The 21,078-nt window shown below is 52.0% G+C and overlaps 1 protein-coding gene across 2 annotated transcripts in view; it reads left to right on the top strand.

The window, feature by feature from the left end:
- The window catches only part of LOC102562607 (tyrosine-protein phosphatase non-receptor type 11), a 75,461-nt gene extending 55,434 nt beyond the window's left edge, over positions 1-20,027 (top strand). For both annotated transcript variants that reach the window (XM_014610099.3, XM_059716260.1), the window contains exons 3-16: positions 3,675-3,869; positions 6,845-7,037; positions 7,202-7,321; positions 8,014-8,127; positions 8,486-8,582; positions 9,139-9,218; positions 10,047-10,202; positions 12,201-12,332; positions 13,122-13,276; positions 13,742-13,809; positions 14,590-14,741; positions 15,188-15,288; positions 17,577-17,697; positions 18,451-20,027. In XM_014610099.3, the coding sequence (XP_014465585.1) occupies positions 3,675-3,869; positions 6,845-7,037; positions 7,202-7,321; positions 8,014-8,127; positions 8,486-8,582; positions 9,139-9,218; positions 10,047-10,202; positions 12,201-12,332; positions 13,122-13,276; positions 13,742-13,809; positions 14,590-14,741; positions 15,188-15,288; positions 17,577-17,661 (1,648 nt within the window). In that variant the 3' untranslated portion in view covers positions 17,662-17,697; positions 18,451-20,027. The remainder of the gene's footprint in view (positions 1-3,674; positions 3,870-6,844; positions 7,038-7,201; positions 7,322-8,013; positions 8,128-8,485; positions 8,583-9,138; positions 9,219-10,046; positions 10,203-12,200; positions 12,333-13,121; positions 13,277-13,741; positions 13,810-14,589; positions 14,742-15,187; positions 15,289-17,576; positions 17,698-18,450) is intronic.
- The last annotated feature ends 1,051 nt before the right edge of the window (positions 20,028-21,078 follow it).

The raw sequence follows: 21,078 nt of genomic DNA, 5'->3' as shown, positions 1-21,078 counted from the left end.
AGCTAGAGGGAAAGCCTGAAAGCAATCCCCCATTGCCATAATTTGTGTAGCCAAGATCCTCGCATTCGGAGGTATTGGTAGACTCTCGCAGGGGTCAGCCTGCCCGCAGTGCAAAGGACAGGCCTTCACCCTCTAACAACACTTGTGTCATTTAAGGCCAAGATGATAACATCTCCCCTGCCAGGTATGCACTTTTTTTTTTTTTTTTTTGGAAATATCTATCTATCTATATCTCTATATAGATATCTCTCTCTCTCGACAGACAGACAGATAGGTCTCTCTCTCTCGACAGACAGACAGATAGGTCTCTCTCTTTAGACAGACAGACAGATACATACATACATACATACATACATACATCTCTCTCTCTCTCTCTCTCTCTCTCTCTCAATCGATCTATCAGGAGCAGGCAAAACGCAGCCTGTGGGCTGGATGTGGCCTGCCAGGCCATTCTATCCAGCCCATGGGGCCCCTAAAATATTTAGAAAATTAATATTTATCTGCCCCTGGCTGCCTGTCACGGCCCTCGATGGCTTGCCAAAACTCAGTAAGTGGCCCTCCGCCCAAAATAATTGCCCGCCCCTGCTAGCATAAGCTGTTCATCACATGCTTCTTTTTAAAATAAATTTTTCATGTTCCAAGCCAAATCAGCCAAATCAAGTCCAAATCCATGAGTCAGTCCAGAACCATAAGTGGCCCTACAACCGGCAAACATCCTCCACCCCCACCAGGGGTTTCAGATATTTCCAAAGCCTTTTGGCAGGCATCCTATGTGCAGGCCCAAGCCCAGAGGCTTGGGGTTCAGATGCCCCCAGGTTTTGCCTGCCCTCAGCCACGTGGCTGCAGGAGCAAGCTAGGGAGGAGCCTCCCAGTCCTTAAAGCACATCACACATTTCGGTCTTGGGCAAGGCAGAATGCAAGCAGCCAGATCTCGCTACCTGGAGTAAATGAGCCTAGTGCTACATTCATTGTGAGCCTACAGCAGTTTACCCGAGGCAGAGGTCTGGCCCCACAGCGGGGAGGCTGACATACGGTGGAGGAGGCGGAGTTGAAGGGGAATGCGTGGGTGCTGCCGCGTTCCCGGGAGCTGGGATTTTGCTGCGGGTCGCTGAGGGATCAGAAACAGTGACAGCGCTTCGAACGCCTCTGCTGCTGCTGCTTCAAAAGCTTTGTTGATGCTAAATAATTGGCGGGCACAGCTCTGTGCTCAGAAGGGGCTTGCTCTGCAGAAGCATGCCTGAAGGAGAAGAGATGCTCTCTTGCAAAAGCCATTTGTTTTGACCTCCACTTTATTCCCTTTCTCTTGCTCGGAACAATTAAATCCAACGTCCCCGTTGAATACCTGCTGCTGCTGTGATGTCACTAGCCTCCCTTTTGACCTCATGGTCTTGGGATGCCCAAGTGATTGTGCTGCCAGTGCTTCAATAATGAAAAGACAGGAGCACAGATGAAGGGATAAATTCTAGGCTGTAAAAAGGTTGACAGGCCAGGCCTGGACAGTGAGCTGGGTTAAGCCCATGTGGCTTCATCGGTGCTGGCTCCATTTCACTGGTGGGGCATCCCATGCATGCTTGCCGAGGTTCATTTGCTTGCATCCCATACTGAACTCTACAACTGGCTGGAGAGGAATATCTGATGAGTGCTTTCTCCTTCCCTGGGAACCACTACCTGCTACTCCAAGGGCCTATCTAGAGTGAAGGGGGGCTAAATATTAGGCGCAGACAGAAGTGATAATTTTTGCTTGATCTGGCCACTGGAAAGCGTTCTACAGCCATGACCGAACACAAGCATGAACGTTGCATGAGGGTTCAGATGAAAATGCTCCAAAACAGAGCGCCTTCGTTAACATCTGCCTGCAGGCGCTGGGAGCAGCGGTGGGCTGGCACAGCTCTGCCCTGCTCCTGGCGCTGCCTTCAGAATGGGAATTGGGGAAGAGTTGAAGGGAGTTTAGTCTGGGGTTTTATCAGCTGGCACTGGAGGATGGGGTGAGTGGATTGGAGCCCCCTCCAAGGTTGGGGGGCTCCAATCCAGCTGCCCCACCCTCCAGAGTTGGCTAAAAAAAACCTAGACCAAACTCCCTCTGTTCCCTCCCCGCCCATTTGAAAGACAGAACTGGGACTGGAAGGGGAGGGGAAAGCAGCTGCAGACCTGCGCCCACTCCAAATTGCAGCTGAGTCCCCCAGTGCCATGAACCCAACAGCAAGTGTCTGTTAGGTCCAGGGGATCGCTGTAACTCATAGTGCTTCCTGCAAAGCGCTATGAATTACACTGGGGAGCTGCACTTCTGTCTGCACCTGTAATGATACCAGATCGTCAAAAGTGCAAACCTGAGCTCAGGCTGCTGCAAGTGTGAATCACTTTGGGTATAGACCTGTGGTATATGCCCATGTGCCCACACTCACACTGTTTTGGGAGTAGCTTACAGGAGGCAACCCTGCCACTGGCTTCAGTGAGCTTCGTGCCTGGGTTGCATTGCACATTGCAGCCTGTCCCGTCTGAGGCCAGTGGCTCTTCCGCCATCCCTCATAGTTCCCCAGGCTCCTCCATCTCGCTGTAGTGGTTGCTTTGGCAACAAATGGAGTGGGCTGGGAGCCACACCATGCTGGTGAGCTTCTCTTTCTCTACTGGATTTTTAAAATCTCTCCAGCCCAGCTCGTCCATCAAGCGATGGGCTTCCAGCCACTGTGCCTGAGCTCAGCAGGGAGGCTGCTAAGTGCATTTAAAATGCAATTAGCCTGCCTCTCAGAAAGGTTAGCAAGGGCTTCTGAAGGAGCAGGCTGGGTTTTATGAGGGCTGAGGGGCTCTTGGAATAAGCTGATAACACACACACGCATGCACGCACACTTATGAGGACCAGGAGCACAGCAAAAGCCATTAACTCTTTCAGTGCTGTAAATCGAGAGAAGAGCAAAGGGGCAGTGTATGTTTGGATCTGCCAGTGTTGCTGGGGATATGAATCTGGGCAACACACCTCTTTTCCTGTGCCTTTGTTTCCCCCATCTGCAAAACAGAGGTAGTTATCATCACAATGACCTAACACCAGTGATTCTCAACCAGGGTGCCATGAGATCCTGTCAAGGGTGTAACAGTGTCAGTGCTGTTAGGTGTACAAACACGATTCACAAGACAAACCCAGAGTTTTCAGACAGGGATCCATACTGTTAAAAACATCCGGAGCTGTTGCTGTCTTTCCGAGTCCTTTTGCAACAGAAGAGTCGCTCTTTTCTTTTTCTCTAGTCAAAAAAAACAAGTGAAAATTAAGAGCTGGCATTTCTTGAGGGGTGCTTCAAGTCCATCAAGGAGTGCCTTGGGTCTCTTGAGGGGTGCCTCAAGTGTGAAAAAGTTGAGAACCTCTGAGTTAGCCTGTCGCACAATTCAACTAGGTACTGCCCAGGGCAGAAGACTGGAAGAGGCTGCATATCTAGATCTCACTGGCAGGCAAGGGTTTCTGACTAGCCAGCAGAATTAGCTCTGAGTGCAAAGGAGAAGGCAGTAAAATGCTTTTGGGAGGTGAAAGGGCTGGGTCTGTGGAAAGTGCCCACCAGGAGCTAAGCGTCCTTATTGTTGCTTGCATTAGGTCTGAATCTTGGCAGGGTGGTGGGGCATTGAACTCTCCAGCTCCTGAGCTCTGATGCTTACAGTGTTTTACCCTCTTCCTTCACCCCCCACGCCAGGCGGAACGACGAGGTGACGCACATTAAGATCCAAAATACCGGCGACTACTACGACCTGTATGGAGGGGAGAAGTTTGCCACGCTCGCGGAGCTGGTGCAGTACTACACGGAGCAGCAGGGGCTGCTGCGGGAGAAGAACAGCAACGTCATCGAGCTCAAGTACCCTCTGAACTGCCAGGACCCTACCTCGGAGAGGTGAGCTCATAGCCCCACATCTACACAATCCCACGCAGGTCTCCGTGTGCTTGCAAGGGCAGCTCTCCATCCATCACCCTGTCGAGGCTTGCTCACTGCCTGGGGTCAGACTTGTGCCAGGTTTGGGACCAAGCCTGAAGTCGGGCACTTGTGGGTCATGTTACTCATTATTGGCATCTGATTGTCCCTCCCCTGTCCCAGCCAGCCTGGTTTCTTCCCTGTGTAGCAACACAGGACGGTGCGGGGTCCCCTGCCACCTGCTTGCAAGGGTGCTGAGCTCCAAATTAGCAGCCGCCCTTAGCGAGGATCTCTTTAACTGACTGGAGTAATTTTAACTCACCTCCTATGGCCTCCAGTTGCTTCCTCAAGTCCTTGCTGGTGACCCTCCCACCCCTGGGGCCTTGCGGTCAGATTTCTACCTCCTGGACTTCCCCAGCGTCACATGCCCACAGGAAGCTGACAAGCCTGGACTGGAAAGGCGAAGACATGGGCAGGCAGGCAGAGATGCCCCGGAAGGATCCTAGTGACTCTAACTTTAGCAGCTACAGTCAGTCGGTGCTGCAGTCTCACTTCCTGAAATGGAGCAGAGCTGCTCCCTCAGCCCGATCATGTGAGTCGCCCCAGCCCAGGGGCAGGGAAGTCCCTTCAGCTCATGTGCTAGGAAGGTTTATTTGCACATTCCAGCTTGCGGTGTGAAAAGCATCAGTAGTTCACGCCAGCCAAAACCCTGGAAAAGTGGAACCACCCTGCCTATGGATTTCCACTCTGGCTGGAAAAGGTTTCTGCTCCGTGCCAGCACCTAATCAAATCAGTCATCACTGCCGTGTTAGGAAAGTGGGGGGCCAGAGCTTGGCATACAAGGGGCAGGACTGTGCGTGGGGAGCTTAGCCAGGGACCAGGATTGAGGGACAGCATCACGGGGGCATGGAGCGTGTCTTGGACTGGACTTGGGGGCTGGCAGAGTGGCAGGAAGACTCTAGTAGACGCTGGTAGGAGGGACGCAGAGCAATGCTGAGGGCCATGTGAAGTACCCAGCCCTCTCTCCCTGAGTGCTGTCGTTCCATCACTTCCCCTGGTAACAAAACCCACGCAGACACGCAGCCCGGATCCCATCTGCAGCCCGCACGAAGCCATTTGCTCTTCAAGCATCTCCCAGAGCAAGCCGTCTAGAAGATGCGTCCTCACATGCCGCCCCTCTGCAAACTCCGTCCTCTGGGACAGAGCTGCCGAGACATGACGTGATGCCATTGCATCGTCCCAGGAAGATTATTTTGAGCTCTCTGAATTCCTGGCAGCTCAGCTTGCAGGCCATGAGGCAGCCTTGTCCAAGAGGGGCCCACGAGGCATTCGCTCAAAACTACTAACCTAGCACGAGGAGGAAATGCCCCAGGTTGGGGGGAAGCTGCTCTCAGTGTCTAACTGGATGAGATGCTGGGTACCAGTCACAATCAAGCTATGGCAGAATGGAGCTCAGCTCGGGTTTCAGAGCCCACTTCTGTTACAGGCTGGATCGGCCCACCCGGAGGTCTGTGCAGCTGTGCAACGTGACTGCCAGTTCCCGAGCCAGCCCCAGGAAAGCTAGTCCAGGTGTCTCGCTGACTGCCAGGAAGACATACCTCCAGACTGGGAGGCTGTACACTCTCTTTCCCACTTTCCAGACGGACGCCTGATGCAGAGGAAGATGAAACGAGTGGGTCCAGATCACACGGGGCATTCTGCGCTGGAGCCGGGAACCCAGCCCAATCTCTTAATCCCCAGGCCAGGACCTTAACTCTGGAGGCCATCGGTCCTTTTCGCAATGCCATTGTCTCAGCTGCCTGCTCTCAAAGCTCGAGTTCACATGCAGTAACTAAAGCTGTACTCCAGGAACAAAGGCAGCATAGCTCAGTGGCTGTGATGGAGAAGTAGCAGCTGGGAGGAACAGAGTTACTTCTCAGCGATACTTCTCATTTACTAGGTAACCTAACAGGCACCTGGGTATAGAGCCAGAGGTTCCACAGATGAAAGTGCCATTTCAGCACAATCTCTCCTTTAATTAAATCTTGCCTACCCGCTGCCCAGAGCATATTGCAGCTGCCATCTACTGGAGACGGCGTGGAACAGTGAGCAGCTCACGCCGGCCCTCCAGGCACCGGATTGATTGCAGCGTCTCAAAGCCGACGGGGCTTAGCTATCATTCCCAACTCTCAGCGCAGCAGGAACCAGAAGCCACAGCAGTTATTTGTGTCCGTCAGATCCAGAGGGGCGTTTCCTGGGCTTGACACTGCTAACGGAGCAGCGGGGCTGGCGCTGCGCAGGCTCGCACACCAACGTACAGTGCAAGCAATGCACCTCACTCCTGACCTCCTTCCTCCAGGTGTGCGCTTTCCCAGGCTGCAGACTGCTAGCTCTGCACTTGGCTTTAAATACAGAGCTTCCCTAATGAGCTCTGCCAAAATGATTTCACCTGCAACTTAAATGGAGTCCGATTCCCAAGGTGGGGGACGGACTAGTCTATTAAAGTGCTGCATGCTTTGAGGCTGCGACTGCCGTTTCACCTTAGCCCAGAGGAGCAAAGCAATCCCTGACATCCGCTGAAGCACTGATGGAGAAATGCAACTGGGGCAAATATGTAGTGGGGATGGGACTCTGAAGACCATGTCCCGTGACTGCCAAGGACACGCAGGCAGTTCAGGTCTACAAATGTGGCCTCCTCACTTTGCCCAAGAGGCTTGTCTCTGGGTTTGGGCAGAGTGGGTGACACCTCTTAACCTTTTCTCATCTCCGTTCTCCCTGCTCTAAGTCTCATGTTTGACTGGCAGAAGCTGGGTGAGATTTTGGCCTGGTTTCCAGTGAGCAGAGGAAATGTTTTAGTAGCAACTGAGTCACCATCACACCATAGAGGGGAGGGGAAATCAGACATTTGGCTGTCCTCTGAGGGCTGCTGTGTCTGTGAACCTGCCCCCACCATCCTGATCTCCCTCCCTGTTGTCTAGGTGGTACCACGGACACCTGACGGGCAAGGAGGCAGAGAAGCTCTTGACTGAGAAAGGCAAGCCAGGGAGCTTTCTGGTACGGGAAAGCCAGAGCAAACCAGGAGACTTTGTCTTATCAGTGCTGACCAACGAAGAGAAGATGGAAACGGGTGACCGGAAGCCTCGAGTGACTCACGTGATGATCCGCTACCAGGTGGGAAACCCCAAGCTTCCTCTTAAGAAGGGGAAAGCCAGGTGCTTCTTGCTTGCCCCATCCAGTTCCCATGATAGCTGGGTCGGGAGAGCCTAGCCCACTTCAAGAGGAACTGAATCAGCCCCAGGGCGATCACCCTGACCATCACCCGCTTCCTCCCACAGCTGGATGGGAAGTACGATGTTGGAGGAGGCGAAAGGTTCGACACGCTCACGGACCTGGTGGAGCACTACAAGAAGAACCCCATGGTGGAGAAATCCGGAGCTGTGGTTCATCTGAAACAGGTGAGGTCCAGACCAGCCTGGCGTGCCACGGGCTCGGCGTGCACAAACTCCACCTCTACCTGCAGCCTGCTGCATGAACAAGCATTGCCCCAGCGATTGCCGTGCTGACACGGCATAGCTTCATGTCTCTCTCACCTGGCCTATAGGCATTTCTTGACCTAGTCCAGTGGTTCCCAACCTTTTTAGGCACCCCTTGTTAGACTCAAAGCACCTGTCCATAGCTTTTGTGAATTGAGCAGCACCCTATGTCAAAAACTTACTTATTAATTACAATGCTGACCTCCTTGCAGAGGGGCCAGACAGTGGGAGCAGGGGAGCGGTCAAGCAGGGAGAACCTGAACCTGCCCTTATCTGCTTATCTCCTCATTTCCTCCAGCACCCTTCAAAGGATGTCCCGGTACCTTCGCTGAGAATCACTGACCTAATCTGAGCAACCAAGCCTGGGCTGATTTCTTTAAACCTGCAATAGCACAGTCTCCAATGTTAAGATCCAGTAATCAAGGATTTAGTTCCAATAGCCATTACCCCATCCAAGGGCAGCCAGGCCAGCATGATAACTGCAGGGTCAATCCAAAGCTGAAGGGTGGAGGATCTTACTTTGGGGTGGGGACCATCGTGGGAGAGGCAGGCATTTCCCCCTCCCTCCCTGCTTTGACATGCGTTCCCCCACTCTGCACCCTCTTGCCTTTCAGCCGTTTAACGCCACGCGCATCAATGCGGCCAACATCGAAAACAGAGTGAAGGAGCTGAACAAAATGGCAGATCACAGCGAGAAGGCCAAGCAAGGGTTTTGGGAGGAGTTTGAGGTACCGGAGCTCTTCCCCTCTCCCCGTCCATGAGGCAGGGCTCTTGCTTGTGAGCTAGCACCTGCGGACAGCCTACCCTGGTTTTTCCCCCAACCGAGGGTGTTCCCTCCTAATTCCCCTCCTCGCAGCTGAGGTTTGAAGTGTCCTGCAGCTGGAGCTCCTTCCACTGTGAAGGCTGTTTGAGCAACCCATTGGGGTCCTAACTTATCCTGTATATCCTGAGGCTGTGTCTCAGGGAGCTCCCTCCTGGTACCTTCTCCCTCCCCCTTTCCAATTGACAGCTCTGCTTCCCTCTGTGACATCTGGGGGCACCGGTGTCTCCATGTCACTGCCCATTCGTGTGTCCCCTTCTCCCCAGATGCTGCAGCAGCAGGAGTGCAAGCTTCTCTACCCCAGGAAGGAAGGACAGCGCCTGGAGAACAAAGCCAAGAACCGCTACAAGAACATCCTGCCCTGTAAGGAGATGCTGGCTGTCATTTCTCTGTCCTCCACAACTTTCCAGGGGTCGATTCACTTTTGGTGACTGGGACTGCACTGTGGTGCTGGGAGAGGCTCGAACCTATGGGATGTTCCCCAGTGAATCATCTGCTTAGGAATTGGGCAAATGCCATATCGAATTTGGGAGCGGGGAGGAAATTGCATGAAACCAGAGCTAAACCACCCGCCACAGGAAACCTGGATCTGTCCATCTCAGGTTGTATGATGCTGCTCCTCACCGTGGCGTCTCAGCCTAAATTATGGGGTTTGTGGCATATCCCAGGCCTGGTGGAAGAGCCTCCTGTTGAGCATCACTAGGGAGGTGGGACAGGGGGAAGTTTCACCCACGGCATCCCCCGAGTGGAAAGTAGCCTAACATACGCAGCTGGTCATGTGCTGACCTGCTCAGCAGAGCTCTCACGCCCAGTGCTGGGAGCCCCTGCAGGTGAATTCCCGTGTCCCGACGTGCAGCAGTCATGTTCATGCGTGTATGGCTGGGGCGACCCCTTCAACGTGGTATCTGTTCCCATCCAGTTGATACCACGCGGGTGGCGCTCCGAGAGGTGGATGAGAGTGTGCCGGGATCAGACTACATCAACGCCAACTACATCAAGGTGAGCGTGGAGGAAGAAAGGGGTGGTGTCTTAGGATTAAGTCAGTCTCCCTCAGCCTGCAGCAGCTGTACCTGTGGGCAGGTGGGGAGACATCACAAAGGGAAATGGTGTCTTCAGAATGGGACCTGCAGCACTTTTTCCCATTGCTCAGAGGAGATACAGTGGCCACAGTGAAGTCATTTTAGGAGACAGACACGGGGAGGATCAGGGTGACTGACGTGGAGAGCAGGAGCACTTGGCTCTGTTTTAAATTGCTGGCACTCAGGCTGCTCGGAGACTAGGCTACTTCTAGCAGTCACCCTGTCCTGCCTGACCCCTCACAACTCTTCCAGCAAAATCCCTCCTCCCTGAGCCGGTTGCACTGAACAGGCTTGCTCTTTCCAGAGGTTGCCTGCAAGATCAAACTCATCATCACCTGTGAGCTGAAACCAATGTGAAGCCTGGTGGAGCCGCTCAGGCATAGACACACCCAGCCTTTGCAGAGCGATGGGATCACTCGCTTTCTGCTCTGGTTCAGCCAGACCCCTCTAAGCAGCCTCGTAGTCTTAGCTTGCCAGGGAGCAGATTGCAACCAGACCCACCACAGACCTGCTAGGGAGGGAGTCACATTTGAGACTAAGCATCAGGTATTTAGAGGCTGAATGATTCCAGAGTGACGTGTAGAAGGAGTTCTGCAGCATCAGGGGGCAGATGCCTTTGGAAGGGTTTGAACCCTTCAGGTTGCTGCCTCCTTTGGGACCCCCGCTCCTCTCTGCCCAAGAACTGCTATAGTGAAGCCCCGAGCAGTCAGCAGTCATACCCATATTTCTGTCGCTGCCGTCTCCATAGAGCATTCTCGAAGATGGAAGAAACTCAGAGCACTGCAAGGTGTACATCGCCACCCAGGGCTGCCTGCAGACCACAGTGAACGACTTCTGGGCCATGGTGTACCAGGAGAATACCCACGTCATTGTCATGACGACTAAGGAAGTGGAACGAGGCAGGGTGAGTGTCACCAGCTCATCAGCCAGAGGTGCAGTTCTTGTATGTGAAGCCACAGGCCCCCCCAGTGCTTTCCTATTACTCTCCTTCACCAGGCCCTTCTGGGTGATGCATAGTCTTGGCACCTTGTGATGGGGACCAACTAGTGGTGCAATGCGAGCAAAGCACAAGCTAAGGGCTGCGGAAGCCAGGTGTGGAGCTGCTGGGAAAGATAAACCCTCGCACTACACAATGGACACCCACACCTCCGTCTTGCCCTGCAGCATGCACCCCAAACTTACCCAGCCCAGTCCTGTCTGGAGCCCTAAGCAGCTGCAGCCAGTTGTGACAAATTCTGCTTGGGGAGAAGACTCGCATGTCAGCCTTGGCATGAACCCAGTGCTTTCAAATTTAAAGGGCTCTGCATCAACCCACTGCCCTAGACCCTGAGCTTGGTCAGCATCTCCTACACTTGCATCGCTGCTGTCAAAGCAAATACAGGGATCGTTTCCTCATAGGCATTCAGCCTCTCTCAGAGGTCGCCTGCAATGGCAGGTAATGAAGCCCTGTTGCTGTAAATGATTTGGTCTAATTACTATTGGCTTTTTGGGAGCCCGAGCAATCACTAAGAACTTGAAGGGCAAACAGTGCAAAGGTTGTTAACTTGCCTGTGTTGCCCTGTATGGCAGCTGCATCTACTTACCCATAATACTGCTGAAATATCACAATTCTCCCTCGTGCAATTGAACTCTGCCAGGGAAGATGAATTATTTTGCTTTGTAGGGAAGAGAAGTCCCTAGGATTGAGGATCAAGAAGGCAGGATGCTGCTCTAGCCTTGACCAAGGCAAAACACTCCAATATCATTTTTGCCAGCACCAATATTGCATTGACCTCTCTCCCTACCTACTTGGCATACCATTGTCTCTCCGTTGCGCTGCTCATGAAAGAAGCGTGACGTTCTGCTCTTCCCAGCCAATGCCATACCATAAATATTTATGGCCAGCCCTCATGATCCAGGCACTGTACAGTCACTGCTGATGGGAAAGAGAAGGGAAACTTTGCATTTCATCCAACAAACCCAGAGAGCATGTGTAGGGTGGTGGGTTGCAGGCAGCCGGATGAGGGATGAGCTACGGTTCTACAACCTGGCTGAGATTCACCTACATAAATTTCCATAATGCAGACAGAGGTGGAGGGATAAAGTAATATGGTAGATTACCAAGAAAACCATTTAGCAGATTGCTGCCACTGATGAGAGGTGACTGAGGTCTAGTTTGCACTAGCAGTGCTCCATCTGGATGTGGTCTCTCTCTCTCTTTATATCATGTTTCTACACTGGCATGAAGGCCTTGTGTGGAAGCCCTGCTAGGAGCCAGCAGTTCCACCCAGATGATGCTCTGGATTATTTACCCTCCTGCAAAGGCATGGCTGTTCCCATTGGACTTTGGTTGATCAGACTTTCTGCTGAAGAGATTAGGGTGATGCTTTACAGCTGGGGAAATGGGAGCAGAATGCCTGGGTTCACTTCCTCCCTCTGCTGCTGTATGACCTTGGGCAGCTCTCAACCTCCCTTTCGATGTGCCAGGTACTTGCCAACTGAGATGCAGGTTCATAGTCTGAAACCCATGCACGTTTCATGTGGTTGAGCGGTGCATTCCCACACCAGGATCCTCACCAGAGCCAAGAGACCTGTCGAGTAAAGCATCATTCTTCTCCAGCATGGGCTTCTGTTATTCTCTGTTCAGATCCATAGAAGTGGAAATACAACCCCACCCCATGTGCTGCTTTGTTGCTTGTTAGTGGAAGCCAAGTTGCCTGCACTTCATGACTGAGAGGAGGGACCCGAGCACATCCAGAAGGACGAGGGCTCTTTTGTTCAGGCCTCACTACCCACAACCTGCTTGGGGGTGCTGTGTTAGAAGTGGTGTCCTTAATACTCAACAGTACAGTCGGGTGTCATTGGGTTTCCAGCCACCTCACCGGTCCTGAATAATGACCCCAGTTCCTTTGTGTCCCCCCAGAATAAATGCTACCGTTACTGGCCGGACAAGAACTGCACCAAAGAGTACGGCCACATCTGTGTGCAAAACGTGAGCGAACGTGAAGCCCAGGGCTACTATCTCCGGGAGCTGGAGATCTCGCGGACAGACAGGGTGAGATGCCTCAGGGTCATCCTACATGCCAGGCTGGCAGGGACCGCTGCTGGGCTTGCCTTGGGTAAAGCATGGGAGGGAGCCAGCTTGTCCCCTTGGGACTGTGTGCTGCTGGTAAATAAATATTTCATCTTATTTTATTGAATCACCCCAATGATGACAGCTCTGGCATTCATTGGCTTTTTAGAGCCTGCTGGGCACTGGCTCACTGTAGGCTTCCTGAGCTGCTGTCATGGTGGGTGGCACTTCTCATAATTTGGCTTTGCATAGAGTCCTGGGGAAGTCATGAGCATCAGGAGCATTTAACATTGGGAGGAACAGCCTCCTTGAACCCAGCCTCGCATGCATCGGTGCCTTCTTATTTGCCTGCTTTGCTGTGTAAAAGGACACAGCATGTCCCTAAGCCAAACTCTGGCCTCAAATCAGCGGGCATCAGCCAGCTGGGAAGGTCTAACTGGCAGCGTGTGTGGTGGGGCATGGTGTCCCAGTCAGAATATAGGTACAGAAAGGAAAATTATGGACAGCAGAGGACACATGGCTGTGGGGAGACCATGGAAAACTGAGCAGAATGGGGGCTGTGCAGCAGAGAAATGAAGATGTTTGCTTTCCATCTGAATAGAAAGTGGGTTTCCAGACTGACTGGGGGATTTGGGGGGGGGAAGAGGACAGGTAAGTCCCATATAAGACCATCCAGACAGAAAAATTACTGAAAGGGGCCCAGGTGCCTTCAGTGTGAGCCTGTAGCATGCAGTGCATTCTCACCATGGGCCTGGGCTCTCCTCCCTGCAGCATGAACATCCCCGCCTGGTCAAGCATTACCAATACTTCAGCTGGCCAGACCACGGCGTGCCCAATGAGCCAGGGGGGGTTCTCAGCTTTCTGGACCAAGTGAACCGAGCACAGCGAAGCATTCCAGACACCGGGCCGATCATCGTGCACTGCAGGTACGTGCCCGAGAGCCTTGGCTTCCTCTGGTTTCTCCCCAGTCAAGATGGGGCTGGTGGTCGTTGCACATATGAGCAGCTTGTGGTCAGTGGAGGTAAATGACATTAAGCTGCTTCTTCAGGCCTTGCAATAAGCTTCCTTCTTCCCGGAGCATAGTGCTAAATATGTAACCCTCCTATATGACTTTAATGGATGGGCAAACTGAGGCATAGCATGAGTATTGGAGCTAGGTCCAGCACTCAGGAGCTCCTGGCTCCTAGTTGAATGCTCAGATGAGCCTATGATGCCTCTCTAAAGGGCTCTGCTTTGGGCAAGTCTTGTTTTTATGGTGGGTGTTACAGATGTCAGCCTTGATGAGCCAGGTGTGCAGGTGGAGGGCACACAGCCCTGGCTCATCATCTCAGGGTGAGGGACATATTGTGAATCTTCCCACACTGACCTCTCTCCCTCTTCCCCCAACCCAGTGCTGGAATAGGACGCACGGGCACCATCATCGTGATCGATATTCTGGTGGACATTATTCACAGACAAGGTATGAATAAGGATCTGCTACATGGCTGTTGGTATTCCTTTGCCCCAGCTGGCCCACTGAAAAAAGCAGACAGTCTAACCCATTCCTTCTAGGGATGCAAAGAGCCTGAAGGTCTCCAGCTCAGTGAGTCCAGACTGCTCTTGGGCTTTGATGTAAGAGTAGCAGGAGGGATGAGGGAGACACCTTCCCACAATGGAAGGTCCTCCTCTACTAGAGGAGGCAGACCTCCGCATCCCTGGAGGAAGAAATCTTCCCCTCCCCAGACAAGCACATGAGCAAGTAACAAGTTGTGGATGAAGCACAGGGCAGCATCCCAGCCCCACCAAAGTATATGGGTTTGGGGGATTCAGGGGGGCCAGGATTTCAACCTGAGCATCTCCTTTAGGACCCACTTCCTTTGTGCATACAATATAGATGAACCCTGCAGGGCTTTATAGAAAGTAGTTAAGTCGCCTCTGGAAGGTCACGGGGAATCATCTCCCATCCTCTGAAATGCTCAGCCCAGGAGAGAGTTCTCCACCAGGTCCTCAGGATAGAGCCATATGCCTATGGGGAGGGTTTGTGTGACATGGTTGTGACAAGGGGTTGGTCTCAGCCACCCAATGCTTGTCCTGTGTTCCTAGACAAGGGGATCTACATTAAATCCTTTTCCGTAACAGCTCATCCTCATGTCATCTGTTCCACAAAATCATCTTGCACAGGAAGGCCTGGGTTTGGCAACAGAACGGGGCTGTCCCCATCACCCCCTCTGAAATCTCACTCTGTTTCTGATCCTTGCAGGGTTGGACTGCGACATAGACATCCCCAAGACCATCCAGATGGTGCGCCGGCAGCGCTCTGGCATGGTGCAGACCGAGGCGCAGTACAAATTCGTTTACATGGCAGTGCAGCAGTACATTGAGGCAGAGCAGAAGAGGCTAGAAGAGGAGCAGGTGGGTCCTGTGAAAGAGCAGCAATGCTGGGTGTACCCAGGGAACTGTATTAATAGCAAGATGTGTCTTGAACTCAGCTCCTCAGTGTGAATGGAGACTCCTGGAAGTCACAGGGAGGATCCAAGCCCCGGCATTGAATGCATCAAGGGCAAATCCAGAATGAAACTCACTCTGCTTCAAGAGTGTGAATGGGTCTCCTGCCATAAATCCCGACAGACTGTGGATCCAAGCAGGCTGGTTTGGGCTGCTCTTTGTTCAGTGGCAGAGCAGTTGAAATGTCCACGACATGGCAATTTCATGGCATGCTGATTTTCACTTTTCCATGAAATCCACCTTCTCTACTTGGTCTGGTGTTTGCAGCGGGCCAGCCAGCTTCCCAAAACATACTCTGGCTGCTTGTAGCCACCCTTCCTCCTTGCCTACCTAACTTGTCTTCTCTCTTGCAGAGGAGTAAGGCAAAAGAGCGAGACTACTTGAATATCGGATATTCACCAATGGAAAAAGGCAGAGCCAAGGCACAGCCCCCCTCACCCCGAGCCCGGCCTGCGTAAGTTGTGTGTGTGTGTGTTAGGAGGTATCAATAGGACTACCATTCTGTGCTGATGAGGCCTCAGCTGCAGTTGCGTGTCCGGTTTTTAAGCGCTTAATTTTAAGGGCGATGCAGAGAGACTGGAAAAACACCAGACAGTGAAGTTGAACAAGGGGCTGGTGTATGAGGAAAGTTGCTAAGAACTAAGTTTGCTTCATTGGGAGAAAAAGAGCATGGCCGTGGGGAGGTGGAAGGGGAATTCCTGACCACAGGTCTCGGATATGTCAGCGGCTGTCAGGAGAAAGATGACATTCTCCTTTGGACAAGACACGAGGCAATGGGTCGAGAGCTGCAGCAAAGCAGATGTAAAATCAAATCTCAGGAAAAACTCCCTGACTGTCAGAGCAGCAGGACAATGGAGTAATCCCCCGGAGAAAGTTGTGGGATCTTCTTCACGGGAGTCTATCAGGAACAGGCAGGGTGGGCCTGTGTGTGGGATGGTTTAGGAGCAGCCAACCCTGCATCGGTGCAAGGGGTTGGAGTGTAATGACCCTTGAGGTCCCTTCCAACCCTGTGGTTCTCCAACAGGGAGCACAATGAACATAGTCCTGGTCGTTGGCAATTTTCACCCCACCGGCTCTTCCTGCATGTGAATACTCCTCTTAGAGCGCTTAGAAAGAGGAGAACGATCAGTACTTACACAGGTGCATTAGGCAAATACAGTCATGTCTTGCCCTGCTGATGTGTTCTGTTTTTGCAGTACACAGGGGAGCAGCCAGCCTACAAGTATTTAATCAACTGCTTTTTCTTTTGCCTTGCCAAGGAGATCCATCTTGAGCCATGGGAGAGGCAGGCAAAGCAGGAGAGTAACAGTAGGATCGTGTAGAGGGGCATGCAGTGAGATACGGGGTTAAAAGGAACATGGAGGGTGAAGGCAGGAAGAGAAAGAGAGTTAAGGGGTGAATTTGGGGGTATGAGAGGGTGGAGGAGCACACGGATATAGGATATCAGAGGCTTTTAGCTACAAAAGTTCCTGAAGCACCTTGATAAGACTGTAAAATTGCACTCGGCTAGGGTTTGGCAGCAGCAGAGGGCTGGCTGCTCCCACGGAGAGGTGCTAGTCCACCTGTAGCACAGATACCGACTCACTTGGGCACCAGCCCGAGTCTCATTTGAGCTGGGAACGAACTAAACCAGTCTCTCACACACACTCATACCCATCACTCGTGCAGCCAACAACTGCAACCAGACAGCGGCAGTAAGAAAGCTGGCGCCTGTCAGCACATACCCAGCACCTGAGCGGAGGCCGTGAATGCACAGGCCATGATATGCTCCCAGCATCAGGACATCCCCGAACCTTGCTTTCAAAATCACTCCCATGGTTTGGGAAACAAGAGCTGAGTTGGGGAATTTGAGTCCATCTCCAGTAAGACGTCCGGGACGGGGGCTCTGCAGGATGCACTAGAGGGCAGCAGATGGTAGGAGAGGCCACTTTGCCACCCTAATTGCAAGGAATGAATGGGTGATGTTTCCAGAGCTGTTCCCCTTCATTAAATTACTAAGGAAGTGGTCAGACCCTGCCCTGAAGTGACTGTGCCCAGTCTGGATTCTTCACTAGCTTCAGAAACTTTCCAAGTCACTGATCTGAGCCGACTCTTCTCTGGTCTCTAAATGTTACAAATTCTGGAGGTTTTGATTCCAGTTATTGGCTTCTGTTGAGCCTGGACCTGGCAGCGACTCTCAGGACGAGAGCATGTGTGTTGGGAAGAAGCCAAAGAAAACGAGTTGCTAGCTGCTGAGCATTGCACAGTTTCATGAATTCTGGGCTGGATTTCAGGTTGTCTGGATGTGGGATTTTTTTATTTTATTTATTTTTTTGGATCGGCTAGTTCCCGAATGCTAAGATTGATTTGTCAAAATCTGAATTGGATCCAGGTTTCTATCCAGCCCCTTGCTCCAGAAAGCCCAAGGTTGTGTCTCAGCTCTAGCTCTTAGGCCTATGGGAAGTGCCAGACGTGTTCTTATCCACAGCACATACGATTCATACGTAGGCAAAAGCTCAGGTCTTGGATGGATGCTGAGGGCTCGATCTGCCTGAGGTACAGCTGATGTGAAATGCAAATGCATGTGGTGCACGTGGAGGAGGCAGGTAGTTCTAGGCCTTGCATTCAGACAGGTTACAAGGGGAAGGTAGAGGAATTTGCTCAAGTGACCCCCTTTCCCATTGCCCCCCCAAGCAGCCATCTCTTTGGAAAGGACCCAGAGTAGCAGCACTACTCACAGCAAGGACTCATCTCTCTTCACAGGGTTGACGATGACCCAGGCACAGTCTATGAGAACCTGAACATCAAGAGCCCGAGGGTTTCAGGAATGAGCAACACCGGGCGATAAAGGGACTGGAAGGAAAGCTGGATGGAGGCCATGCAGGTATGGATGCTTCCCTTTGGTTCATAGTGCAGCTAGCAACCAACCAAACCCCACCGGAGGGTGGTGGCGGAGGAGGGATCCTCTTGATTCCAGTCCACATCCAGCGTCTTATGTGATGCACATGTAGCTCTCTCCGTGGCCCCTGTCTACACTGGGAAAAGCAGCCATGATCTTCAGCTTAACGTGCCCTGAAAACACTGCAGCTCTTTGGCTGCCCTTAGCTCAGCCGTGATGGTATGGGGAGGAACAAGGAGTGACGGTCTCAAGTTGCAGCTGGGGAAGTTGGGGTTAGATATTCAGAAGAATTTCTCGCTAGGAAGGTAGTAAAACACTGGAACAGGTGATTCAGAGAGGTAGTTGAATCTCCATCCTTGGAGGTTTTTAAGACCCGGCTAGACAAAGCTTTGGCTGGGATGATGTAGTTGGGGCTGGTCCTGCTTTGAGCAGGGGGTTGGACTAGATGCGACCTCCTGAGAGCCCTCCCAACCCTCATTTTCTATGATTCTAGGGAAGGAGGGAGGGAAAAAAATACTCTCTCTAAACAAGACAATTATTTTGGGGAACTGCTTAATAATCCCACCAACATTGGAAGCCTAGGTAGTTTTCAGATCATGGCCCAATCTCTTAGCACGGACTCCTAGCAAGGACAGCCTCCTTGTCCGGGAAGTTCCTCATCTGTGCCTACTACAAGCGCGTGTCACTATTATGCACCTCTTGATGCCTGTTTTTTCCTCCTCTCATTTTGGGTTGCAGGATTTACGATGTTTACGTCCACACTTCCCCGGTTCTGCCGCTGCAGACAACATCTCCTTCCTGCCTTAGCCTTGGCCTCTCTCACGTACCTTGGTTTCAGTGGGGCACGCCAGCCCCAGCTCCCCCGGCCACTGAAGAAGGTGAAGCAAACACCTTAGGAACGTGCCTCAACCTAACTTATTCCCGCGAAAGACCTTCTCAGCTTCCTGAAAAGCATTTAGGCTGATATTTATGCGCAAGTGCCTCCGGATATGTCATAGGGCATGAAAGCTCTGTTTTCATTTTTGTTTTTTTATTTAAGATTTTTTTTTTTTTTTTTTACCAAGAAAAAAATTGTTTTGTAAAAACTGAAGATGACTCCTTGGTTTAGGAGCTTTCCCTGGGCTTGCCTGTGAAGGGTATATTCAGCAAGGGTGTTGCTATACCTCCAGGCTTCAGAAGGTCAGTCCTCTCTAAGCCAGAAGTGCTTGCCTAGGTGAAGTTCATCGTGAGGGACAGGGCGCCCGGCCTGGACCCAGGAACAGTCTACGTAGCAGTTGTACTAAATCTCCACCACCACCATTTGGCTGTTCCCGTCCTGTGCAGCTCTGCCAAAGCCCCGGGAGCAATCCGTGCTACTGCCGTGTGCTGACGGGGTGGACTAGTGTATGGACTTTTGCATGTGTCGAGAGAGCATCTAGTGGCTGCACAGCACCTGGATAGGTTGCAAGACAGACAAGTGATGAGGCAGGATTAGACCTTTAGTCTTCAATTATGCCAGCATGTACCACTTGAGCTAAATGAAATCCTCCCTTCCTGGTGGTAGAAGTAGTCAGGAGTCATGCATCTGTATGCTCAGCCATCACTCAAGGGCAATGCCTTACCCTTACACACCCATCCGCAGGCTGTTCAACCGAGCCCCAGGCTTAGAGCCGGGCGCTTGCGATTCCCACTCCCACTGCCTCACAGTATGACCTGTCTCTGCTTCCCCTCCCCTATATCTACGTGCCGAGGCAAACGCTGTGTATACCAAATAGGTTTGCTCCAGGGACGGCTTAATATTTGTACAGAATAGTGAAGGAGGAAGGGAAAAAAAAGAGAAAAGCTCTCTCAGTTTGGAGTATTAGTATTCCAGCTCCGTCAAATGCATCTCAGTTTTGACTGGCACCACTTCCTGCTCTCCGAGACCTGGGATTGCAAGATGCTCTACCAAAGAACCTCCTTTCTGTGAGACTCCTCACGGTGGGAAAATGCTCTGCAAGGAGCCTGGGGTCCGCCTGCCAGTGCCTAAGCCTGGAGACCTTGCATGGAGCAGATTTTAATGGGGAGGGGGGAAAAAAAAACAACAGGTTTTCCTTGCCTCTGAAAACAAGTGGACTCGCTGCCCCTTTTATCTGGTCCGGGGCAAGAGCACTGCCCGTGGGAGCTCTGCCCCCCGCAGACCTGCAGGGGCTGAACATGGAGCACAGTGATGTCGCTGGGCTGTTTTTACCGACTGGCATTTCCAGTCATGTGTTGCAGGGACAGGAAAACTGTTTATTTTTATTGCACTTTTAAATAAATGTTGAGTATTATAAAAAAAGGCATTTTTCCTTTTATTGATGTTTTTAAATTGAATTTAAGCATGTGCGGGAGCAACCGAGACCCGGAAAGCAAGGTACGGTGCAGGGAGGTGCCATGAACCTGCTGGCTCTAATATTAGAGCTCTTTATTATATTATATATTAGGGCTCTTTATTATGCCCCGGGCCAGCTCAGTGTCGAGGCCCAGATAAGACTCGGTTACATGTGAACTAGGGTGGCCATCATAGAGGACAGTCTGGTTGTCCTCTATTGATACAAAACCGGACACCTCGAAGAGAAAAATAGGGATATAAAGGCGTCGGGGTTCATATCAATAGAGGGCAGAGTAGCAGAAAACCTGAGTGTCCTCTATGATAGCCACCCTAATGTGAACTTGCAGCTTCAATATAGGAGCCCATCTCAGCAAGAGCTTTGGCCCATGTTTCATGGCCAACTGGGAAGTAGGTATTGATAAAGGGCAGTCTGAAACTGGGGTACTGTATCACTTCCACCTGGGGTTGACCTCAGGAAATTTGCTTTGCGGCAGAACTAAAACTTGTCCTCTCGGCTGTCTTTTACCTCGCACAAGTCAGTCACCTTAAGGGGGGGGAAACCCCGCAAACAGCTTTTGCACCATGAAGGAAGGCTTTTCAGCAATGAACTTGCATGAAACTGGACAGGGCAATGGGAGCAAACTTCCCCCCCAAGCCAAATGATCGTGGCAGCAGCTGTGTTAGAAGACCCAGAGCCTCCTCGCATCAGTCCCGGGGCTGGTACAGGCAAGGCTACCATTTGACACCTTCATATTCACCGAGCTGCAAATGGAGCCCTTGAGAGAATAACACCCTCCTGAAATGCTGCCTAGCAAACCATGCCCTAACTCTCGTTACAAGCCATCTTCATACCTCAGTCGGGGGGAAGATTGATGAGTGGGAGATCTGGCAGCCCCCTCGCCTCCCCCCATGCAGGAAGAGAAAAGGAAAGAGAGGTTTCTCCATCCCCTCCGTGCAGGTGGATTCAGCACTGAGCTCACCGCGACACAGCTTCTGGGGCCACGAAAGACGGGCAGGTGCAAAAGTAAGCTAGC

Source organism: Alligator mississippiensis, chromosome 13, assembly GCF_030867095.1.
Source record: "Alligator mississippiensis isolate rAllMis1 chromosome 13, rAllMis1, whole genome shotgun sequence".
NCBI classification, from domain to species: domain Eukaryota; kingdom Metazoa; phylum Chordata; order Crocodylia; family Alligatoridae; genus Alligator; species Alligator mississippiensis.
This window is presented reverse-complemented; position numbering and strand designations above follow the sequence as displayed.